The sequence below is a fragment of the Periplaneta americana genome, chromosome 13, assembly GCF_040183065.1.
Source record: "Periplaneta americana isolate PAMFEO1 chromosome 13, P.americana_PAMFEO1_priV1, whole genome shotgun sequence".
Lineage (NCBI taxonomy): Eukaryota > Metazoa > Arthropoda > Insecta > Blattodea > Blattidae > Periplaneta > Periplaneta americana.
In genome coordinates this window covers 69,791,339-69,810,675 of record NC_091129.1, presented here as the reverse complement: position 1 = coordinate 69,810,675, position 19,337 = coordinate 69,791,339, and the positions used below count along the sequence as shown (strand labels likewise).

Here is a 19,337-nt window from a genome sequence, read left to right as displayed (position 1 = left end):
ACTGTTCAATTGTTATTCATCGTGTAAATGAATAATATTTTAAATTTATTATCATTACTTCTCTTTTTGTTGTTAGATCTTTCATATTATAATATTCACTAATTTAATTTACTTTAATATTACGCCTTGTAACATTTGTGTCTTATCTGATACGGTACTAAATAAAACAGTAATTCATTAGCAAAGGTTTAAGTTTTGTGTACACTTGTTATTGCATATTTTGTTATTATAAGAATAATTATTAGCGTATAGATATTGACAATTATAATTTGATTAATAACATAATTTATACAATGAAGTATCTTACATTCACACTTAGGAGGTAACTGAATTGCTTAGAGAAAGCATTATTTTTGTGATTTTTACCGAGCTATTTTTATAACACAATTTTATAATTCTAAGCTTAGTTTCTGATGTTAAATAAACATTAAAATTTACAAGACCTACCATTTTGTTACATATCTATTTTTTTCCAGAGAACCATGGCGTGAAACTTATGAAATAGATGAGGCTCTTTATCCTTTCAAACGACGACCTCTCACAGCCCGCACGCAATGTTTGGCCATTCCTAGTAAAAGGTAATATTATGTTATTTCTTACTGTCTGCAATTCGTATTAAAATATGGCTTCTTAAAATGAAAATTATTTAGTAGGCTACGCTAGGAAGCATGCCGTGTAATGTATTACACATAGTTAAATTGTTGATTTTTATAACTAAATGTCTGCATATAACGTAAATGCCACATTTACAACTATAGTTTGTATAACTATGCACTTTTTTCATTCATTAGACTAATGTAGCCTATGTTATTCACGGCACGTAAGCAGGCAGTCAATGGTGAAATTGTTTTTCTAGATGATGTTTAGTCAACTGTCCGAAGACAGATCTGAACCCCACAATTCATACCAACAAGGCACCACTTATGAGGCAACTAGCCCAGACGATATTACATTCAAAAGTTTTTAATTTTTTTAAAATAATGTTGTTTAGCCTATATATTTTTTATAGATATTGTATAATTTTAAGATATGGAAAAATATAATTTCTTTTACTTGGTTTCACTTTATCAAAAATATATCCACCGAGTTAGCTCTGTGGTAGCATGTCTGCCTCCAGACTAGCCGGGCCGGGTTCGATTTCCGGCGGGGTCAGAAGTTTTCTTGTTAAATTTCTACCTCGGAACTAGGAGAGATGACGGCGCACAACTTATAATCACTAAATTGTGCACCAATATGTTTGGGTTAAATTCCAAATCTCTCCGCAGTGCATGTGAAGGGAAGGCATGTCACGGTTGATAATGATTCGTCCGTCGGATGGGGACGTTAAGCCTGGCGGCCCCCTTGATGCTATTCGACAGGAGTAGGCTACGTGCCGGTACCAGGTTTCCCCTTCTCCCTTTCTCAACTTCATCATCACCCTCACCCATTCCCTACACTACACTTACACGAACACTGAACATACACTCACCCTAGTACACGACATAACTCTCCACAGATACACATCATGCATAAGGTGGCCCGCCGAAGTGGTATGCAATTTGAAAATGGGTTACAGTCCTGCTACCTATCCGCAGTATGCGGAAACCGAATCACGCACAGTGAAGTGAATAGGCATTAGACACACACTTTATCAAACATATTTAAAAAAATTGTTCGGTGTAGAGCTTTTTTTGTAGGTGAAACTTTATTTCGCAATTGGAGCATAAACATAGCTATAAGAAAGTCGTCATTAATATGCAGTGAAGCCTTTTATATTAGTTGCAATACAAAATTATACATTTTTAGATATGTTTAACTTTAAATAAAATTTCTGAGATATTATTTTTTTATGTGTGCTTCATTTTCTCTGTTTTACTCAGAGTCAAGAGTTGGAATTTTCAGTATTTTTAAAATTATATATACTTTACTTATTTGATCCTCTTTGGTCTCTAGCTAATAGCTATGCTCTGTTTATACTCATTCCTCTTTATTTTAAAATCATTTCCATCAATTTATCCAAAGTCTATAGTCTATAGATCTTTCCTTTGGTCTTTTTCCATCCACTCTAGTCTTCCATCTATGTTAAATAGTAAAATAAATCACCTAAATTTGAAACTTCAATTAGTGTAATTGGTTTTACTAGGGTAAACAGTGAGAGCTACAAACAGTGAAGAGTAAAAAAGTAAAATTTAATGTGATTATTACTTACTGAGTTAGAGGCTCAAATATTTGATATTTTTGACGTGAACATCACAGAGATGATTGGCTGTTCTTAACTGGGTTTAAAATAAATGCTGTGAAAAGAAGAAAAACAAAATTAAGCCCTGACGGATCAATTTCAATATGAGATTCTAAAAAAAAAAAAAAAATACATTTAATTAAAATCACTTTAATTTAAATAATCTTTCTGGATGAAATATGATGATATGGATATGAAACAGCAAATTTGAAGCTAATAATTTCAACTTATGCTCCATTGTTAATCTGAATTGTCACATTAATTTGTACGATGTATGTACATACTGTTTCTACTTCCATTTAGTTTTTTATAGTAACTCCTATATAAATACAACACATGTTTTTAGAATGTAGAAGCTATAATTACGACACATTCTTTCCATTTATACTAATTATCTTCATGTTTATTTTCAGATACGTAACAGCAATTCTGAGTGAATTTTTTCACATATTATCTGACCAACAAAAAAATCATTTAAATCAAGTGCTTCAGAAAGAATGTGACATGACAAAAGAGTAAGTATAAGTTCAATTTATACTGTATTAACTTATTCTGTGGTTCCAAGACAAAATTTAATATGTAATTTCTTGCAGATTTTCACAAGCAAGCATTGAAGTTTGAACGATTATATAAAATCATAGTAATCATGATTCATAACGAGTTAGAGAGAAAAATAATAGAGATATGCACATCATCTTTCGCCACAATAAAGATATCATCAGGATTCATAACATATTGCAAAATCTCATTTTCGCCAAAAATTGATATGTCATAATTTGCCTTGAAACCACAGTATTGATGCCATATACAGACAGACTAATAAATTAAAACAAAACAACTTCTTTAGTTGTACTCAGTATGGTTCCTTTTTGTCATACAGCGTAACTTTGTATCATTTGCAGTGGAGGCTCATGAGTTTGTAGTGCGATAGGACTGGACTAGAATTTTCTACATATAGCATTAGGCCTATCATGTATCACAGCGAAATGACTACGGGGTTGTTTCCGATCTCTGATAACGAATTTGAATGACGTCATGTGCGTCAGGATTCACACCAACAGTTGAATTGCGGCGAGAGGTGACAGACCAGTAGTGAGTGATTTCATAATCAGAGTGCACGGTGTAACACATTAGCAATGCCCAAGAAAATCGAGCCTTTTGGGGGGGGGGGGTACATAGCAACTCTTTCCGATGCCAAGTACAGTTACGTTAAAATCATGGGAGCCTGAAAAAAAAACGTGGTTTCGTTATTTCCAAGAAAGACATCTAATAAGAATGGCAAAACTGGATTCTTTCTAAGGAATTTATCTGATATATTCTATAGGTATCCCAACATATAGTTCCGTATTCCATTAATGGTTGCACTAACGTTAGATATGCTATTTCCCTTATTTATATTTCTATTTAAAAATGAGAATTTACCTACATCCGTAGAACTTAAATGGGAAACATATCTCAGGGCTTATGAATTCTTATCACTCTCGCACAACAAAATATATAGGTCAGTCATTTATCTCTACACAAGAACGGGTAAACCTCGATAGTTTCATCAAAAACCAAGTTACACTTGTGCACAAAAGGCAAGTTTTTTTTCAAAGCTAGATTAGATAAATCTTGGTGATGGTGTTTACCCTTTTCTGTAAACACTCTTGGGTCATTGATATTTTTTTAAAATAATTTTCAAATATTCCAGATCTTTATCGAAATTCATTAAGATTGCTTATCCCTTCTTGGCTGAACTTAACTAATAGGAAGAACCGGTACTTCTTGAAAATTGTTACTTGAATGCAAAAGTTGGGCATCAATACATGGGATGTTGACAAAAGCAGAGTATAAATATTAATAGTAATTTCTTCCTAAATTTCCATGTGCTGTATATTTTTCACTTGCATTGCGCAGGCTCAAGTTCATCAACCTAAAAATAGATTAAATTTGTCTACATAGATTACATAGTCTACATCGTGTACGTGTTGTTTATGTGTAGATATACACTATGGAACTTTACGCGTAGACGTTTATCATTGTTTCAAAATAAAATACAGGATGGTTAACGAGGATTTACCGTCCTTTATGGAGCTTATTTCGGAAAACATTCTGAGCAAAAAATGTCATATAAACATGGGTCCTATTCTCAATATACACAGAGTTACGTTTCGTTATTGGAACGCATTGCTGTGAACGCGTGATCTTGGTCAGCGTGCAGTCAGCAGCCAGCGCGAGCGCTACGGAAATCAAAGATAGCCGTATGCAGTTACGTAGAGTGACGAGTGCCGTTCACAAGCGTGCGGTCAAGTGTACTCAAACGGACGGCGACATTTTTTAAAATGTGTTGTAAACTCTCCAAGACTGTAAATTAGAATGCAAAATTGAACTACAAATAATTAAGTCAGTGGAAGTGGTATGATTTGTAATAATTGTTGTGATAAGTGCTTAAAAATAATGTAATTTTTCTAATTAAAAATAGAAAAAGAAGCAAGTAAGGAGTTCACAGCACATTTTTAGCTTCATAATACCTGCCAATTAAAGAAATGATACTTCTGAATGGTTCATTCTCTATTTGTATTAATCTTTTACCTTCAAACTAAGGAAAAAGTATTTTATAAACAACTTTAAATTAGTGTAACTCTGAAAATATTGAGAATAGGAACTATGTTTATATGACATTTTTTGCTTAAAATTTCTTCAGAAATAAGCTCCGTAAAGGACGGTAAATTCTTGTGAATCACCTTGTATATCACTATTTCTAAATTCTATTGTTTTTATATTTATCAAATCCTATTATTTTTTTATATTTCTCATGTTAAAAGCTTTATGATTACCGGTATGTTGATTTACTCTTCGCCTAAACATGAGCATATGTTGGGCTTAACTTTCTCTTGCAGGACTGAAGAAGAAGAAGGAAATATAGCTCATTCTTCGAAGGGTGGATCACGGAAGGCAAAAAGTCGCGAAGATAGGAAACGTAACGGTGAGTTATAAACTGACAATAGGACAATTCTTCCTTTGAGATACATAAATAACAGAATGAACTTCAAACTTAATTATTTTCATAGGCAAACCGGGTAAAGGAGATAGGCCTCAAACTGCAGGAGGTGCAAGAAGAGTAGCAGGCAAGAGTGGTAGAGGAGAAAAGGGAACGGCAGGCAAGAGTAGTAGTAGAGGAGAAGGAGGAATAGGCGAAAGCAGTAAAGGAAGAGAAGAAGGGAAGAGTGGCCAACATCTGAAAACCATAGATAGTTTTGGAGGCACATCCGAGTATGATGCAAACAAATGGACTGAATGGCTTAACAAATCTCTTATGGTGGATGAAAACTGGGCTGCTTGGATCAGCAGCCTTGTTGTAGGAGCAACAAGAGAAGAAGCCCAACGGGAAGGCATTGAAATTTCGGAAGAAAGTAAACCACAGCTGACAAACGAGGATTGGGAGAAATATACAGTGGAAATTAAGAAGAACTTAACTGATTGGCAAAGCAGAAAGAAAGAAATTCTGCAAAATGCTGAATATTGGAATGACTGGCAAAGCGGCAAACCTATTCCTCAAATTCCTGCTGAAGTCACTGATACTGGCGTGGAACCCAGCGAAATCAATCCTTCAGAATGGGAAGAAGAGATAAAGACACTAGTATCAGATACCTTTAAGGAAATGGGCTTTGTGGAAATCGGTGATGAGGCAGAAGCACCAACAGAAAAAGAAAAAAAAAGATGAAATTGAAGAAAACCAGAAAAACGAGAAGAAAGGTGAAAGAGAAACTGAGAATCCATTACAGGAGGCTGGAGGAGAAGAAAGTATTGCAGATATTGTGGAAGCAGGAGAGTGAAAATGACGGAAGAGACATTAATGAAAGTTTAAGAAGAAAAATTGTAAATTTGATTATGGTGACAGAAACAAAAGTAATAAATATGACTAACTTTGAAAGGAAACAAAATACTGTTATGATTTGAAATTTTTAAAAATATTTCTGCAATTTGTTAACTGAGTGCTGCAAGCAAGGGTTAATATACACAGCGTGAAACACATTTAGATAAAACTACGCTAAAATTCGTGAAGCCTTCTTTGGTGAGATTTCATTTTTATTTTTATTAAATTTCAGATAACATTTTTATAGCAAAATAAAAAAAATGAACAACCGGACGGACGGAAAGACGGATACACAGACAGGCAAACTAACACATTAATAAACAAAATAAGTAAATAAATAAATATGTGAATTAAAATAAACGAATTAAGCAAGGAACAAAATAAATAAATGGACGAACAAACAAACAAAAGAAAAGGAAAGAAAGAAATAGACAAACAAAGGAAAACGAAGGAAAGAAATAAACAAGCAAACAAAAAAAAACAAGCAAAAACAACATATAAATAAATAAGTAAATAAATAAACAAATAATAAATAAATAAATAAACAAATAAATAAATAAATAAATAAATAAATAAATAAATAAACTAACTAAATTCATATTAATTGAACATACCAGCAAACAAGCAACAAACAAAAGAGAAAAGAAAGAAACAAAATAAATAAATAAATAAATAAATAAATAAATAAATAAATAAATAAATAAATAAATAAATAAATAAATAAATAAATAAATAAATAAATAAATAAATAAATAAGTAAATGAATGAATGAATGAATGAATAAATAAATAAATAAATAAATAAATAAACAAATAAATAAACTAACTAAATTCATATTAATTGAACATACAAGCAAACAAACAACAAACAAAAGAGAAAAGAAAGAAACTAAATAAATAAATAAATAAATAAATAAGTAAATAAGTAAATAAGCAAGTAAGTAAGTAAGTAAATAAATAAATAAATAAATAAGTAAATAAATAAATAAATAAAAAATAGGTAAATAAGTAAATAAATACATGAGTAAATAAATAAATAAATAAATAAATAAATAAATAATAAGGGAATGAATAAATGAAAATAGGTAAATAAATAAATAAGAAAGTTCATAAATAAATAAATGAATGAATAAATAAACATAGGTAAATAAATAAATACATAATAAATGAATAAATAAATAAGAATAGGTAAATAAGTAAATAAACAAATAAATAACAAATGAATGTATAAATGAATTAATAAATAAAATAGGTAAATAAATAAATACCTAAATAAATAATAAATTAATGAATAAATAAAAAATAGATAAATAAGTAAATAAGTAAATGAGTAAAGAAATAAATAATAAAGAAATAAAATTATGATCAATTTACCTCTAAGCTAGTTCATAAATACCTAAACTGAATGCCATTTGTTGAATTAGCTTGTAATAAATTGTTTGCTAACATAAAAATTACGGAACATCCTTTAAGAGTAAAGGATAATCTTTACAGCACTATATTCAACAAAATATTTGAAGGGGGTGACATGGAGACATGGATGGATTGCGAAAAAAGATTCCGAAATTGTCAGTACAGTTCTGGATATAAATAAAGATTTACCGCCAATTTAATAACAAATGTGAGATCATTGCATATTTCTTTAGCCAGTTTCTTTGTGAGATATCCTGAGTGAAGTTGAGTCTTACTATTAAGTGACGAAGTTACATATAGCTTTAATTAACTTGAATTATAATCCAGATCAGCTTACTTAATACTCAAAAGCTGAAACCTAACCATTTTTACAATTTTACTACATGTGGTAGAGGATGGTAGTGATTTTCTAGTTTTCAGGTTGAGTTTTTTTTTACCAAATTTTTTTCGAAATTCGGGTACTGACAAATACTACAATTGGCAGTCATGTTCTAATTATTATTATGTTGGCAGCAATAATTTCGGTTTTCAGTAGAAGGAAACTGATGAAATAAAAGTACCAATGCTTGTGAATTAATATTTAATTACTAATACGAGTTTAATATTAATATCAATACATAATCCAGTTGTGTTGCGTTGTGATTCCAATTCAACACTATATTCAGGCAAGTGTAATAAAAAATATCCTGTAACTTATAGACCACAGCTGAGCATGAAGGGAAAGTGAAAAGGAAAGGAGATACCCCGCCCAAGTCCTTTTCGCGTATTCTGCTTTTGAAACAAATACACAGTCAGGCAGTGTGTATCAATGGTGGAGTTCAGGCGACAGAAGTATAGTTTACATTTTAATGAATTTCTTTCGTGTTTATATTTTTATTAAAATGTCCTGGAGAGGATACAGCATCGTAGCGACTTCTCCAAGAAAGAAAGTGCTTGCCATTCAAAGTATTTACACTTCACGAAATTATGTTTAAAATGTAGGCCTATAATGTAATGGCGAAAGAAGACGTTAAAAAAAAAATTAAGCGCACAGAGACGGGAATTATTAGGAGTAAGTATTTTAAGTAGGCTATACATTTAAAAGTGTTTCCGGAATTCGTACTAATCATTTCACATGATGAAACAAAATATATTTTTAGGTTGTTGTTGTTTTGTCAACTCTCCCAAGACAGGTCTGAACGTCACAAGTGATACCAAAAAGGCAGCAACTAGCCCAGGAGATAATGGGGTAGAGTGCTCAGTTTATTTCCCCCATTTTTAGGTTAGGTCTCATGAATCGTGAACTGTTTAGTCGAAGCAATGAATTTGATGTTGTTAGGCAAAATACATTTTAATATTAGATCATGCTAATCTACTAATTACCAACGTAATGTGCGAGAGGTCCAGGAGGAAAATAGGTATAGGTCTAATATTTCACAAATTAATGAACCATTTAGAAAACACCTGCAAACATAAAGATGAGATGTGGTAAGACATTGTTATTGTTAATACTCAATTATTATTATTATTATTATTATTATTATTATTATTATTATCGTTATTATTATTATTATTATTATTATTATTATTATTATTATTGTTTCAGTACATAGCATAGATTATACCCTCTTTGGTAATACCTGGTGTTAGTTGACAACATTGAAGAGACGGCCAAAATGAGCTTTTTAGAAACTACTTTTAAGTGATCCTTACTATATAATTTATTACCAATGTGGTTTTATTTGAATCTTGTTTCAAAGTGATTACTGAAAAGTACTGTGGTTCAGAATGAAGTACCGTACAATATTAAAAAAGGATGCTTTATGCTATGAGGACAGACTTTCAATATAGGAGTTAGATCCCTAAGAACAAGAAAGTTATTTAAATATATATTTATTTATTTACATACCTGTTTATTTACTTACTTATATATATTTAGTTGTTAATTAATTAATTTAAACTTTTCCACAAACAGCGGCAAGCTTCCAATTATACGTTGCTTACATTGATTTATTATTATTATTATTATTATTATTATTATTATTATTATTATTATTATTATTATTATTATTATTATTATTATTATATTGGTATATCTTCCTGTTTGTGCCCCACCTGGTCCTGAATTCAAAAGCCGTCACTAGAATAACAGAATTTAAACAAAAAAGAATTAGGCCTACATATACACGACGAACAGCAGAATTATTATAAAAGTGCAATACAGGTATATCTTCAATAAAGTGCTCTCCATGTCTACAATTATACATTTAAAAGCATGGCAATAAGCATGATTTATTCATAAAATATGTGCTGAACAACATACTTAGATCATTTTCTTTCATTACTTTCTTGTAACATTGTGAAAGCAGAATTCTTCCGCCCGAAATTAGCATTTGCACAAAATGCAGAAACTTTACAAAAAGAAATACATGCTTAGTTAAAGACAATTTAACACAATTATGGCTAGGGCTGTTTCGTGGGATTCCTTCATAAAATCTATAACTTTCATACAATGTTATTTATGTAACTAGTACTTGAAACGTATCTTTAGCGATCGAGTATTGAGGCGTAAACCGAGCCCGTAATATTATACGAGACCGCTGAATGTTTTATGTACTTGTTACATTAATATTTTTATGCTCGACCATGCCGAAATGTAGTAATTATACACCTGGTAGTAGCCCTTTAATGCACCTCATTAAAGTACACCTATTCATTATAATTCAGTTGTTCAGCCAATGAGAAATCACTTTTGTACTGATTGTACAATTATAAAATCGCAAGTATCGATTATTCTCGGATATGCAATCGAAAGACAATTAGCGAAAAGTCACGGAGGCTTGAAATCCAATACTGTCGCAGAAGGTTATGTTCTGTTACTATAATAATTAGCGTTAATTGTAAATAAAATTAAAATAAATTCAATTTGTCATCTCGTTTTTCAATTCTAAATCAATTTCCAGGTTATATCAAGCCTAATCTTCATGTTATTCTCTAGATTATATCAAGGTCAATGACATTCGTGCCACGGAAAAAAATCAATACTTTCGCGTCTGTGCACATCTCACAATTCAGGTCAGCTCCGCTCCTCACTTACATAACCATAACATGAATACTTCTGAATAATTTCAAGTTAGAAATATGGTCGAGCATAGAAAGTCGTATGAAACTTGCCTATAATGGTAATTAAGACGCTCGTATGAAAATTATGAAACTCGCTTGCGCTCGTTTCATAAACAAACATACTCGCGTCTTAATTACTACCATTATAGGCTCGTTGCATAATGTACTATTTGGTACTCAGTCCGTAAAACTAGTAGATCTCTATTAAACTAAAATTTAATCTTATTTTCAATATTTATTCATATTGGCACGCCATGGCCTTCTATTTATTATAACATATTTCTGATAACAATTTTACAAAGGTGACCACTTGAATAATGTGTTGTCGTGGTTACGACAAATTCAATCCGTAAAGTGTTTGTCATGAGGACTTTATAGGATTGATTCCTATAATAGTATATTTTACGAACTGTTATCTGTCACTAAAACAACCACTTTACGGACTGAGTACCAAAAAAGACTCTTTCCTCAGTAAAATATTGTACACAGCCAGAAAGAAACCTCCTATTTCTTTTATTTGAGGAACCATAAAAAGAGAGAAAAACTTCGCTTTTCTTAGATCACTAATAACATGATTATGTTCTACCACATGCCATTTATGACCCTATCTGTTAAATATAAAAGCATTTACTTTATTGTTTTGTTGTTTATTTACGGAGAAAGACCCGAAAGCTTGAACTGCAGCCTTAAGCTTATTGTGTGTACCACTCCAATTCTGTGAATGATTGATTAACCGAACGGCAGCGCTCTTGGACAAGTAGGTACAGCACGCCACACCATGAATTTAACCCAGGCTATGGTATGGATGATGATGATGATGATGATAAAGATGATATGCGAGTTAATGATGGCGAAATGAGTCCGACGTCCAACGCCGAAAGTTTCCCAGCAATTCTGCTTCAATTGGTTGAGGGAAAACCCCGGAAAACCCCAACCAGGTAACTTGTCCCAACCAGGATTTGAACTCGAGCCTGCTCGTTTCACGGTCATAAGTGCTGACCGTTACTGCACAGCGTTTGACTAAATAGTCATACTATGTGGACTACAGGGTCTGCCTTACGTGGTCATAAGGACCGTGGTGAGTTTGATATAACTAAACCCCCAGCAGAGAATGAAGGAAATTTTATAGCTATTCAAGAGCTCGCGTAAATGCTGGAGACAGTGCGTTAACAAACAACAACAAAATGTAGTAATTATACACCTGGTAGCAGTCCTTTAATGCATGTCATTAAAGTACACCTAATCATTAAAGTACAGGTCTTCAGCCAATGACAAGTCAGCTTTGTACCGTTATATCGATTATTCTCGGATATGCAATCGACAGACAATTACCGAAAAGTCACGGAGGCTGGAAATCCAATACCATCGCAGAAGGTTATGTTCTGTTACTATAATAATTAGCGTTAATTGTAAATAATATTCAAATAAATTCAATTTGTCATCTCGTTTCTCAATTCTAAATCAATTTCCAAGTTATATCAGAGTAATGTTCATTCTTATTCTGTGCCAAGGTCAATGACATTCGGCTACAGAAAAAATCAATACTTTTGCGTCTGCGCACATCTCACAATTCAGGTCAGTTCGCACATAACCATAAAAAGACCTAATTTTCAATACTTTCAAGTTAGAAATATGGTCGAGCATAAAAAGTCGTATGAAACTTGCCTATAATGGTAATTAAGACGCTCGTATGAAAATTATGAAACTCGCTTGCGCTCGTTTCATAAACAAACATACTTGCGTCTTAATTACTAACATTATAGGCTTGTTGCATAATGTACTATTTTCGAATTGTAGTAGAAATGCTACTTATAACCTATAAGTTGGAATATCCAAAACCAAAACATAGAATCTCTTGACGAGTAAAGATATTTCATTTGATGCTATTCTTAGTAAATTATTATTATTATTATTATTATTATTATTATTATTATTATTATTATATTTAAAAGTAGTAAAATTTATGTATGTAAAGTTACACAACACAGAACTGCACGTATTGTATTCTTCACCTGACATAATTAGGAACTTAAATCCAGACGTTTGAGATGGGCAGGGCATGTAGCACGTATGGGCGAATCCAGAAACGCATATAGAGTGTTAGTTGGGAGACCAGAGGGAAAAAGACCTTTAGGGAGGTCGAGATGTAGATGGGAGGATAATATGAAAATGGATTTGAGGGAGGTAGGGTATGATGATAGTGACTGGATTAATCTTGCACAGGATAGGGACCGATGGCGGGCTTATGTGAGGGCGGCAATGAACCTTCGGGTTCCTTAAAAGCCATTTGTAAGTAAGTAAGTAAGTAAAAATTTATATATGTAATCAGTTTTCATAACTTAACAAAAATTGTCGTGTGCATGAAAATCTCGTACGTTTGGCGGTTTTCGTACTTGTACAAACTAACCAAATTCATGAGATTCTGTAAGTAAAAGACAGATATTCCAGAAGTGAAAGTGCTCCAACATCGAAAATTACCCAGAAATTCTGCTTCAATTGGTTGAGGGAAAACTGCGGAAAAACCCCAACCAAGTAACTTGTCCAAACCGCTCGTTTCATGGCCAGACGTGTTGATCATTACTCCACAGCGGTGGACCAATGTTACATTTACTTCATTTGCTTATTTTAAAAAGCGAGATATCATATAAAATGTGAATTCTAATTATTTTATTTAATCTCGTCTTTAAGTTTACACATTATACCGGGATCATTTTTCTTTTTCTGCATTGTTATGCAGTATCTTTATCATATTTCTTCAAGTGGCTGCTTGAACACCTGCAGATCTCTAACACATCAGTTCAGGCTGTTAAAAAACATTAGAGTGCTTCCATTCCTCAAATGAGGTATAGAAATTCTTATATATTCAGAAATTTAAAATAAACATTATAGTCCAGACACATGGTTTGAAGATAGTAATTCGTCAATTTAAGCACAGAAACTTAATCATAAACAAAAGCAAGAAAAATCTTCGGAATTCAATATTTTCTAACGTTAATAGACAAAAAAAAGAGTTCGGGAAAGTTTGGGGAGCAGTTCCCCCCATGCCCCTTTCCCCATAACTTCGCCTATGCTGCAGAAGTGAAAGTACGGGAACTTAGCCTGAGAATGAAAAATTACTTCCATTTTACTGGAAATACACAATAAAATCTCTCCTTAGCCACAGCCCGTGGGTGCGCCACTGGTTCTGCCAAGGAGATTTAAAGTAAAACAAAACATTAGGTTTAGGAATTGGTAGCTGCAATTATTCATTCAGTGGTTAATTAAAGTTTACAAAATTCCCATGTATCACTTATTCTGAAACAAGTTGTATAAACTAACTGATCGCTTTAACAGTATTCACACAACACATTCACTGGGAAGAAACTGGAGAGAGTTCAAAAGGTGTAGTGAAGCGATCACAAGATATGAAACAGGAACCGGAACTGAAGTCACTCCACAATGTACCTGTAAAAGCGAATTGGAGGAGGGGCTTGCAACAGAAACAGTTTAGCTGTGGCGCATGCGAGATCTCTCATGCAGTGCCATCGTAATCCTTACCTGGATTTATTTCGGTGCACATCCCAGATCAAATCAAGAAGGTTACTCATCTTACATACGAAGGATAGGTTTGGTTTATTTAGGTTTCTATTAACCATGCGCTGTTATCATCTCACAGCCAAACTGTTCCTGTCGCGAGTAGCACGTCAAATTGGTATCCAAGTCACTTCTGCCATATAGTGACCACACGCCATTCAGAAACGTGAATTCAGTCGGAAAAATGTAGTTTTTAAATAGGGGATAATAAATCTACGTCCTGGAATAGAATATCATGGAACATGACATATTTAAATATATAAGATACTATTCCTTAAAACATGGCACAACTGGCAACAGTTTTCTCAGGACTTAGCTGACTATAGGCCTACTGTTATAAGAATGTTATTACATAGGCCTACTGTTGTATGCAAAAAATAAATATGCACTAACATAATAAATATTTAATAACTTCACCGAAAGCCATAGTTGCTATCAGCTCTGCTGCTGTCTCCCAACATCATCACAACAACAACAACAACAACCATATACTGTAGCTTCCACAACTTCACAAACAGGTATGATTGAAACACAGATCTAGTATCCTTATGAGCATGTTTCACTGAAACACAGACATGGTGATCTCACAAATGCGTTTGTAAGATTTATAGATATGGTGATTTTACAAGTATGTTTGATTGAATTTTTTTATTTCAGTAGATTATTTTACGACGCTTTATCAACAGCTTAGGTTATTTAGCGTCTGAATGAGATGAAGGTGATAATGCCGGTGAAATGAGTCCGGGGTCCAGCACCGAAAGTTACCCAGCATTTGCTCGTATTGGGTTGAGGGAAAACCCCGGAAAAAACCTCAACCAAGTAACTTGCCCCGACCGGGAATCGAACCCGGGCCACCTGGTTTCGCAGTCAGACGCGCTGACCGTTACTCCACAGGTGTGGACACGTTTGATTGAAACACAGCCTCAGATATTAAGTTATTAGATAGGAATGTTATACTAAAATATTGACATGATAATCACATAATCATTTATGACTGGAAATAAAAAAGCATATGACGGTCTTACAAGCATGTTTAATTTGAACATAACACAGGTGAAGTGGTTCCGAAAACTTGAATGAACGACACACAGGCATGACAATCTCTTAAACCTGTATGATTGTAACACAGATACGTGATCTCGAAATAGCGTTTTGACACAGAAATTATTTCACAGACATATGTAATTAAAAACAGAGAGAGAGAGAGACAGTGATCTTGCCAGTATGTTTCATTGAACAGACAAATGGTGATCTCACACAGATATTAGAGTGAACACATTTTTTTTTTTTTTTTACTTTTTGTATGAAATAATAATGTTTTTGTTTACTTTTTCAGTGAAGCGGATATGTTTATTAGCGGATTTGATACCTCTGGTACAACAAGACCTGGTGTGGGAGTTCCTCAATATGGAGAGCTAGCAAGTGCAGGTCGTGGAGTGCCTGTATATGGAGGTCGTGGGCGAGGAGTACCTCACACAGGACGTCCTGGAGCTGCTCCTATTTATGGCGTTCCTAAGGGTAGAGGTGCTCCAGCAGGTGGTTTTGATTGGGGACCGGACGAAGAATTCTTTGGGAGAAAGACAAGTGAATGGAAAATATGGCTTGCTAAGAGAATTGCTGAAAGAGTAGCCAGTTTTGCGGATAGGCCACCTTCCATAGAGCATACTTCAAGGATTAATCTTATTGCAGAAAGTATACTTACCCACTTAAAATCTGCAGTAGGCACACCTCCTCCTGACTCGAAAAACAAAATGGAAGATATTATGAAAGTTTTGGCTCAGAGGCTTGCAATGTGGGTTGATGAGAGTTTAATCGAAGAAAAAGAAATTGTGTCTACTCCTGTCGCTAAAATGGAGTCGGAACCGGTAAGTTTAGCACCAAGCGAACTAAAAGAAGAAGGTGCACTAAAAGAAGAGGTAACTGTTAAACCAGATATTGGTGCAATGGAAGAAGATGTTGCTGGTAACACTGCTGAAGAAGCTGGATCTGGTGATGTTGCAGATGAAGGCCCCAAAATAAATTCAAGTGATGTTAAAACCATCTCCGAAAATGATAATCCCGTGACCGAAGCGGAAAATGTGGAGAGTTCAGCACCACAAAATCAGTCAGCACCAATAAACGAGACTGCAAACACTCAAAAGCAAACATCTCCTGCTGCTGAAAAAACAGAACACACATCCACAGTAACAACAAAAAAGAATGGGGACGTCACTGAAACAACAGAAGTAACCACTGTTACAACGGAATCAGTAAGTCATGTGGAATCTGCTCCTCCGATAGTAACAGAAGAAACTGTTGTGGAGGAAAAGAATACTGAAGAAAAGAATGAAAAGAAAGATAAAAAAGAAGGAAATGACAAAAAGAAAATTGAGAAAGGGAAGGGAAAAGGAAAGGGAAAGGGTAAAGGAAAGAAAGAAGAAAAAGGAAAGAAAGATAAAAAGAAAGATAAAAAGAAAACTAAGAAGGCAACTAAAAAGACAACCAAGAAAACTACAAAAACAACAACAAAAGGAACAAAAACGAAGAAAGGAAAAAAGACTACAACGATAACCAAGACCACGAAAGTAACAAAAAAGAAGGAAAAGGAGCCAGAGATTGTTGAGCCAGCTGAGCCAGTACTTGAAACTGTTATTGAACACATCGAACCAGAACCAGAACCAGAACCTGAGCCTGAACCTCAGCCTGAGTCTAAACCTGAACCTGAACTCCCAGCTTCACCATCAGCGCCACCACTCTTAGTGTACGAGATAAATTTAATTGGTGGTGACTTGTTTCAAGTACGCCAGATTGATCTGAATAAAAAAGACGAAGTGCACAGGACTCAGTCAGACTTAGCCAGAGAGGAGGAAGAATTCTTGGAAGAGCAACGTAGAAAGCGAGAAATAACAGAATACAAACAAGAACAACTCGACATTGCTCAGCAAGAGTTTGAAGATCACATAGCGAAGTTACGCGTTAAGGAGGATAAAATAAAGTTAGGTAAGATGTTAAAGCAGGCACAACATTTTATAACAGATGCGCCTGAAGACTTGCCTGATCCAAATTCTATGAGAGGAAAACTTCATTTAACTCTTCATGAGAGACTATCCAAATTAATTGAGAACGAATGCCCTTGTCCTGACACAATAGATCACATTAGAGTCATTGCAAGGAATGTATCAAATCAATTGGCATATTTGATAGAATCAGTAATGACAGAAGCTCATGGACTGACAAATAAAGAGATTGGTGAACACTTTGCACAGTGCAGAGATCAAGATAAAAATGCTGAACAAGTTATTCAACAGAAAGTTGACGAGTCTGGTGATTCAGGAGACACAACAGAAAGTCCTGAGGAACAGCAAGGTGCTGCGGAGGATGCAGGTGGTGAGACAGGTGAACTAGAAGGTGTTTTAGAAGGAGGTGAAGAAGGGACAGGAGGAACGGAAGGAGGTGAGAAGGACTCAGGCGAAATGGAAGGAACTGGACATGGAGAGGAAGGGGTAGGAGGTGGTGAAGAAGAAAAGGATGAAGGTGGTATAGCGTAATTAAAATACTAATTCAAATTCAAAAGTTTATAGTAGGATATGAAGTAGACTGAAATCCAATTGTTTTGTAATTCTACTTTAGGTGATATTGCTGAAGAGGGGGAGGATAGTGGTGCGGCAGAAGGTGAAGAACCTATACCAACCGAGAATATTATAGAAGATGAAGATTCGGGACCAACTGAAGAACCACCAGAAGGAGAAGCAGAGACGGTACCGACCGACTCGATACCAGAAAATGTCCAAGATCCAGAACCAGAGTCACCAGGAGCTGAAGAGGCGCCAGTAACGACTGAAGATCTATCAGAAGAACGTGGCGAAGAACCGACAGCAGCTGAAGACGTACTAGAGGCGACTGGCAAGGTACCAGATGCGACTGGAGAAGAACCGACACCAACTGACGAAATACAAGCGACACTTGGCGAAGAATCGAAAGTGGCAGAAGATGTTTCACAAGAAGTTCCAACGCCAGTACTTCATACAGCAGCAAAATTGACACCAGATGAAACACAAACTGTAAAAGAATGGGCCGAATGGTTTACAGATACATTAAAAGCTGCTGAAGACTTGGCTGCTTTTATAGGGTCAACTGTTGTAGAGGCAGAACAGAAAGCTGCTAAGAAGAAAGGCCTTGTTGTCTCGCCCGATGGAAAAGTGCAGAAACTCACGAAAAGAGAATGGGAAGAGTTTCAACAAGAAACAGCTAAAAATGTTTCGATTTGGAGACAACGTTTAAGAAAACTTGCAGAAGAAGGAAAACAATGGGATGCCAAAGTTAAGCTTGTAGAAAGACAAGAATCTCAGGGTGAAACAGCGACAAGTAGCTCTAATATAGATAGTCGTCCATCGCCACATGTTGAAGAATCTGTAATGCCGGAGAAGCCACCAGCTGCAGTAGAGGCACCCATGGAAAAATCACTGCATCTTGAAGGAGAGTCGGCTACTGAAGAAACGCTACCTCTTGAAGGAGAGTCTGCTTCAGAAGAAACTCCAGCCAGTGAAGCAGAGCCCCAACAGTAAAAAATACATTTTAAATCAGGTTTAGCTGCTACAGCTGTTCATGACAGATAACATCTAATGTGGGCAGCAATAATTGATCAATGTTAATGTAACAGAATCTGGACCCAATTACTACAAGAATCCAGCTCCGAATAGAAAATTGGATACATGGTTTGAAATACTCAGTAAACAAACTAACATGTCAACTTTCATCAATAATCGTAAAGAGAAGTAACAAAACCATAGACAAAATGACAGATGGGAGATAATTAAATTGTCATTAGTAGTCACCGGGAATAACAGCGTTCTACGAAGAATCTGTACAACAATAGAATTTTCCAAATTATAGTAATTAATTATCAACCATAAACATGGGTTTAAAATACATACATACTATTATCACTTGCTAAAATGAAAACTTAATCAGGACTATTGTACTTCAAAATTGCACATAATATTATATAATAAAAACTAATGAAGTGGGATACTAAATGAAGCCGATATTTTCATAGGTATGTACATCAACAAAACAGGCAATACATATATAAGGAAGGAGAAAGAATTCTAGTTATTACTTCCCGTTTGTTTGTTTCACAATTTGAAGATTTCGGGGAGAAATAATGAGAACCCACATTTACAAATTGCATATA

General features: G+C 34.3%; 1 protein-coding gene across 1 annotated transcript in view; it reads left to right on the top strand.

Annotated features, from left to right (window-relative positions):
• The window catches only part of LOC138712021 (enolase-phosphatase E1-like), a 35,334-nt gene extending 16,162 nt beyond the window's left edge, over positions 1-19,172 (top strand). The window contains exons 4-7 of the mRNA XM_069843405.1: positions 477-578; positions 2,632-2,733; positions 15,501-17,677; positions 17,774-19,172. Of these exons, the coding sequence (XP_069699506.1) occupies positions 477-578; positions 2,632-2,733; positions 15,501-17,677; positions 17,774-18,708 (3,316 nt within the window). The 3' untranslated portion in view covers positions 18,709-19,172. The remainder of the gene's footprint in view (positions 1-476; positions 579-2,631; positions 2,734-15,500; positions 17,678-17,773) is intronic.
• The last annotated feature ends 165 nt before the right edge of the window (positions 19,173-19,337 follow it).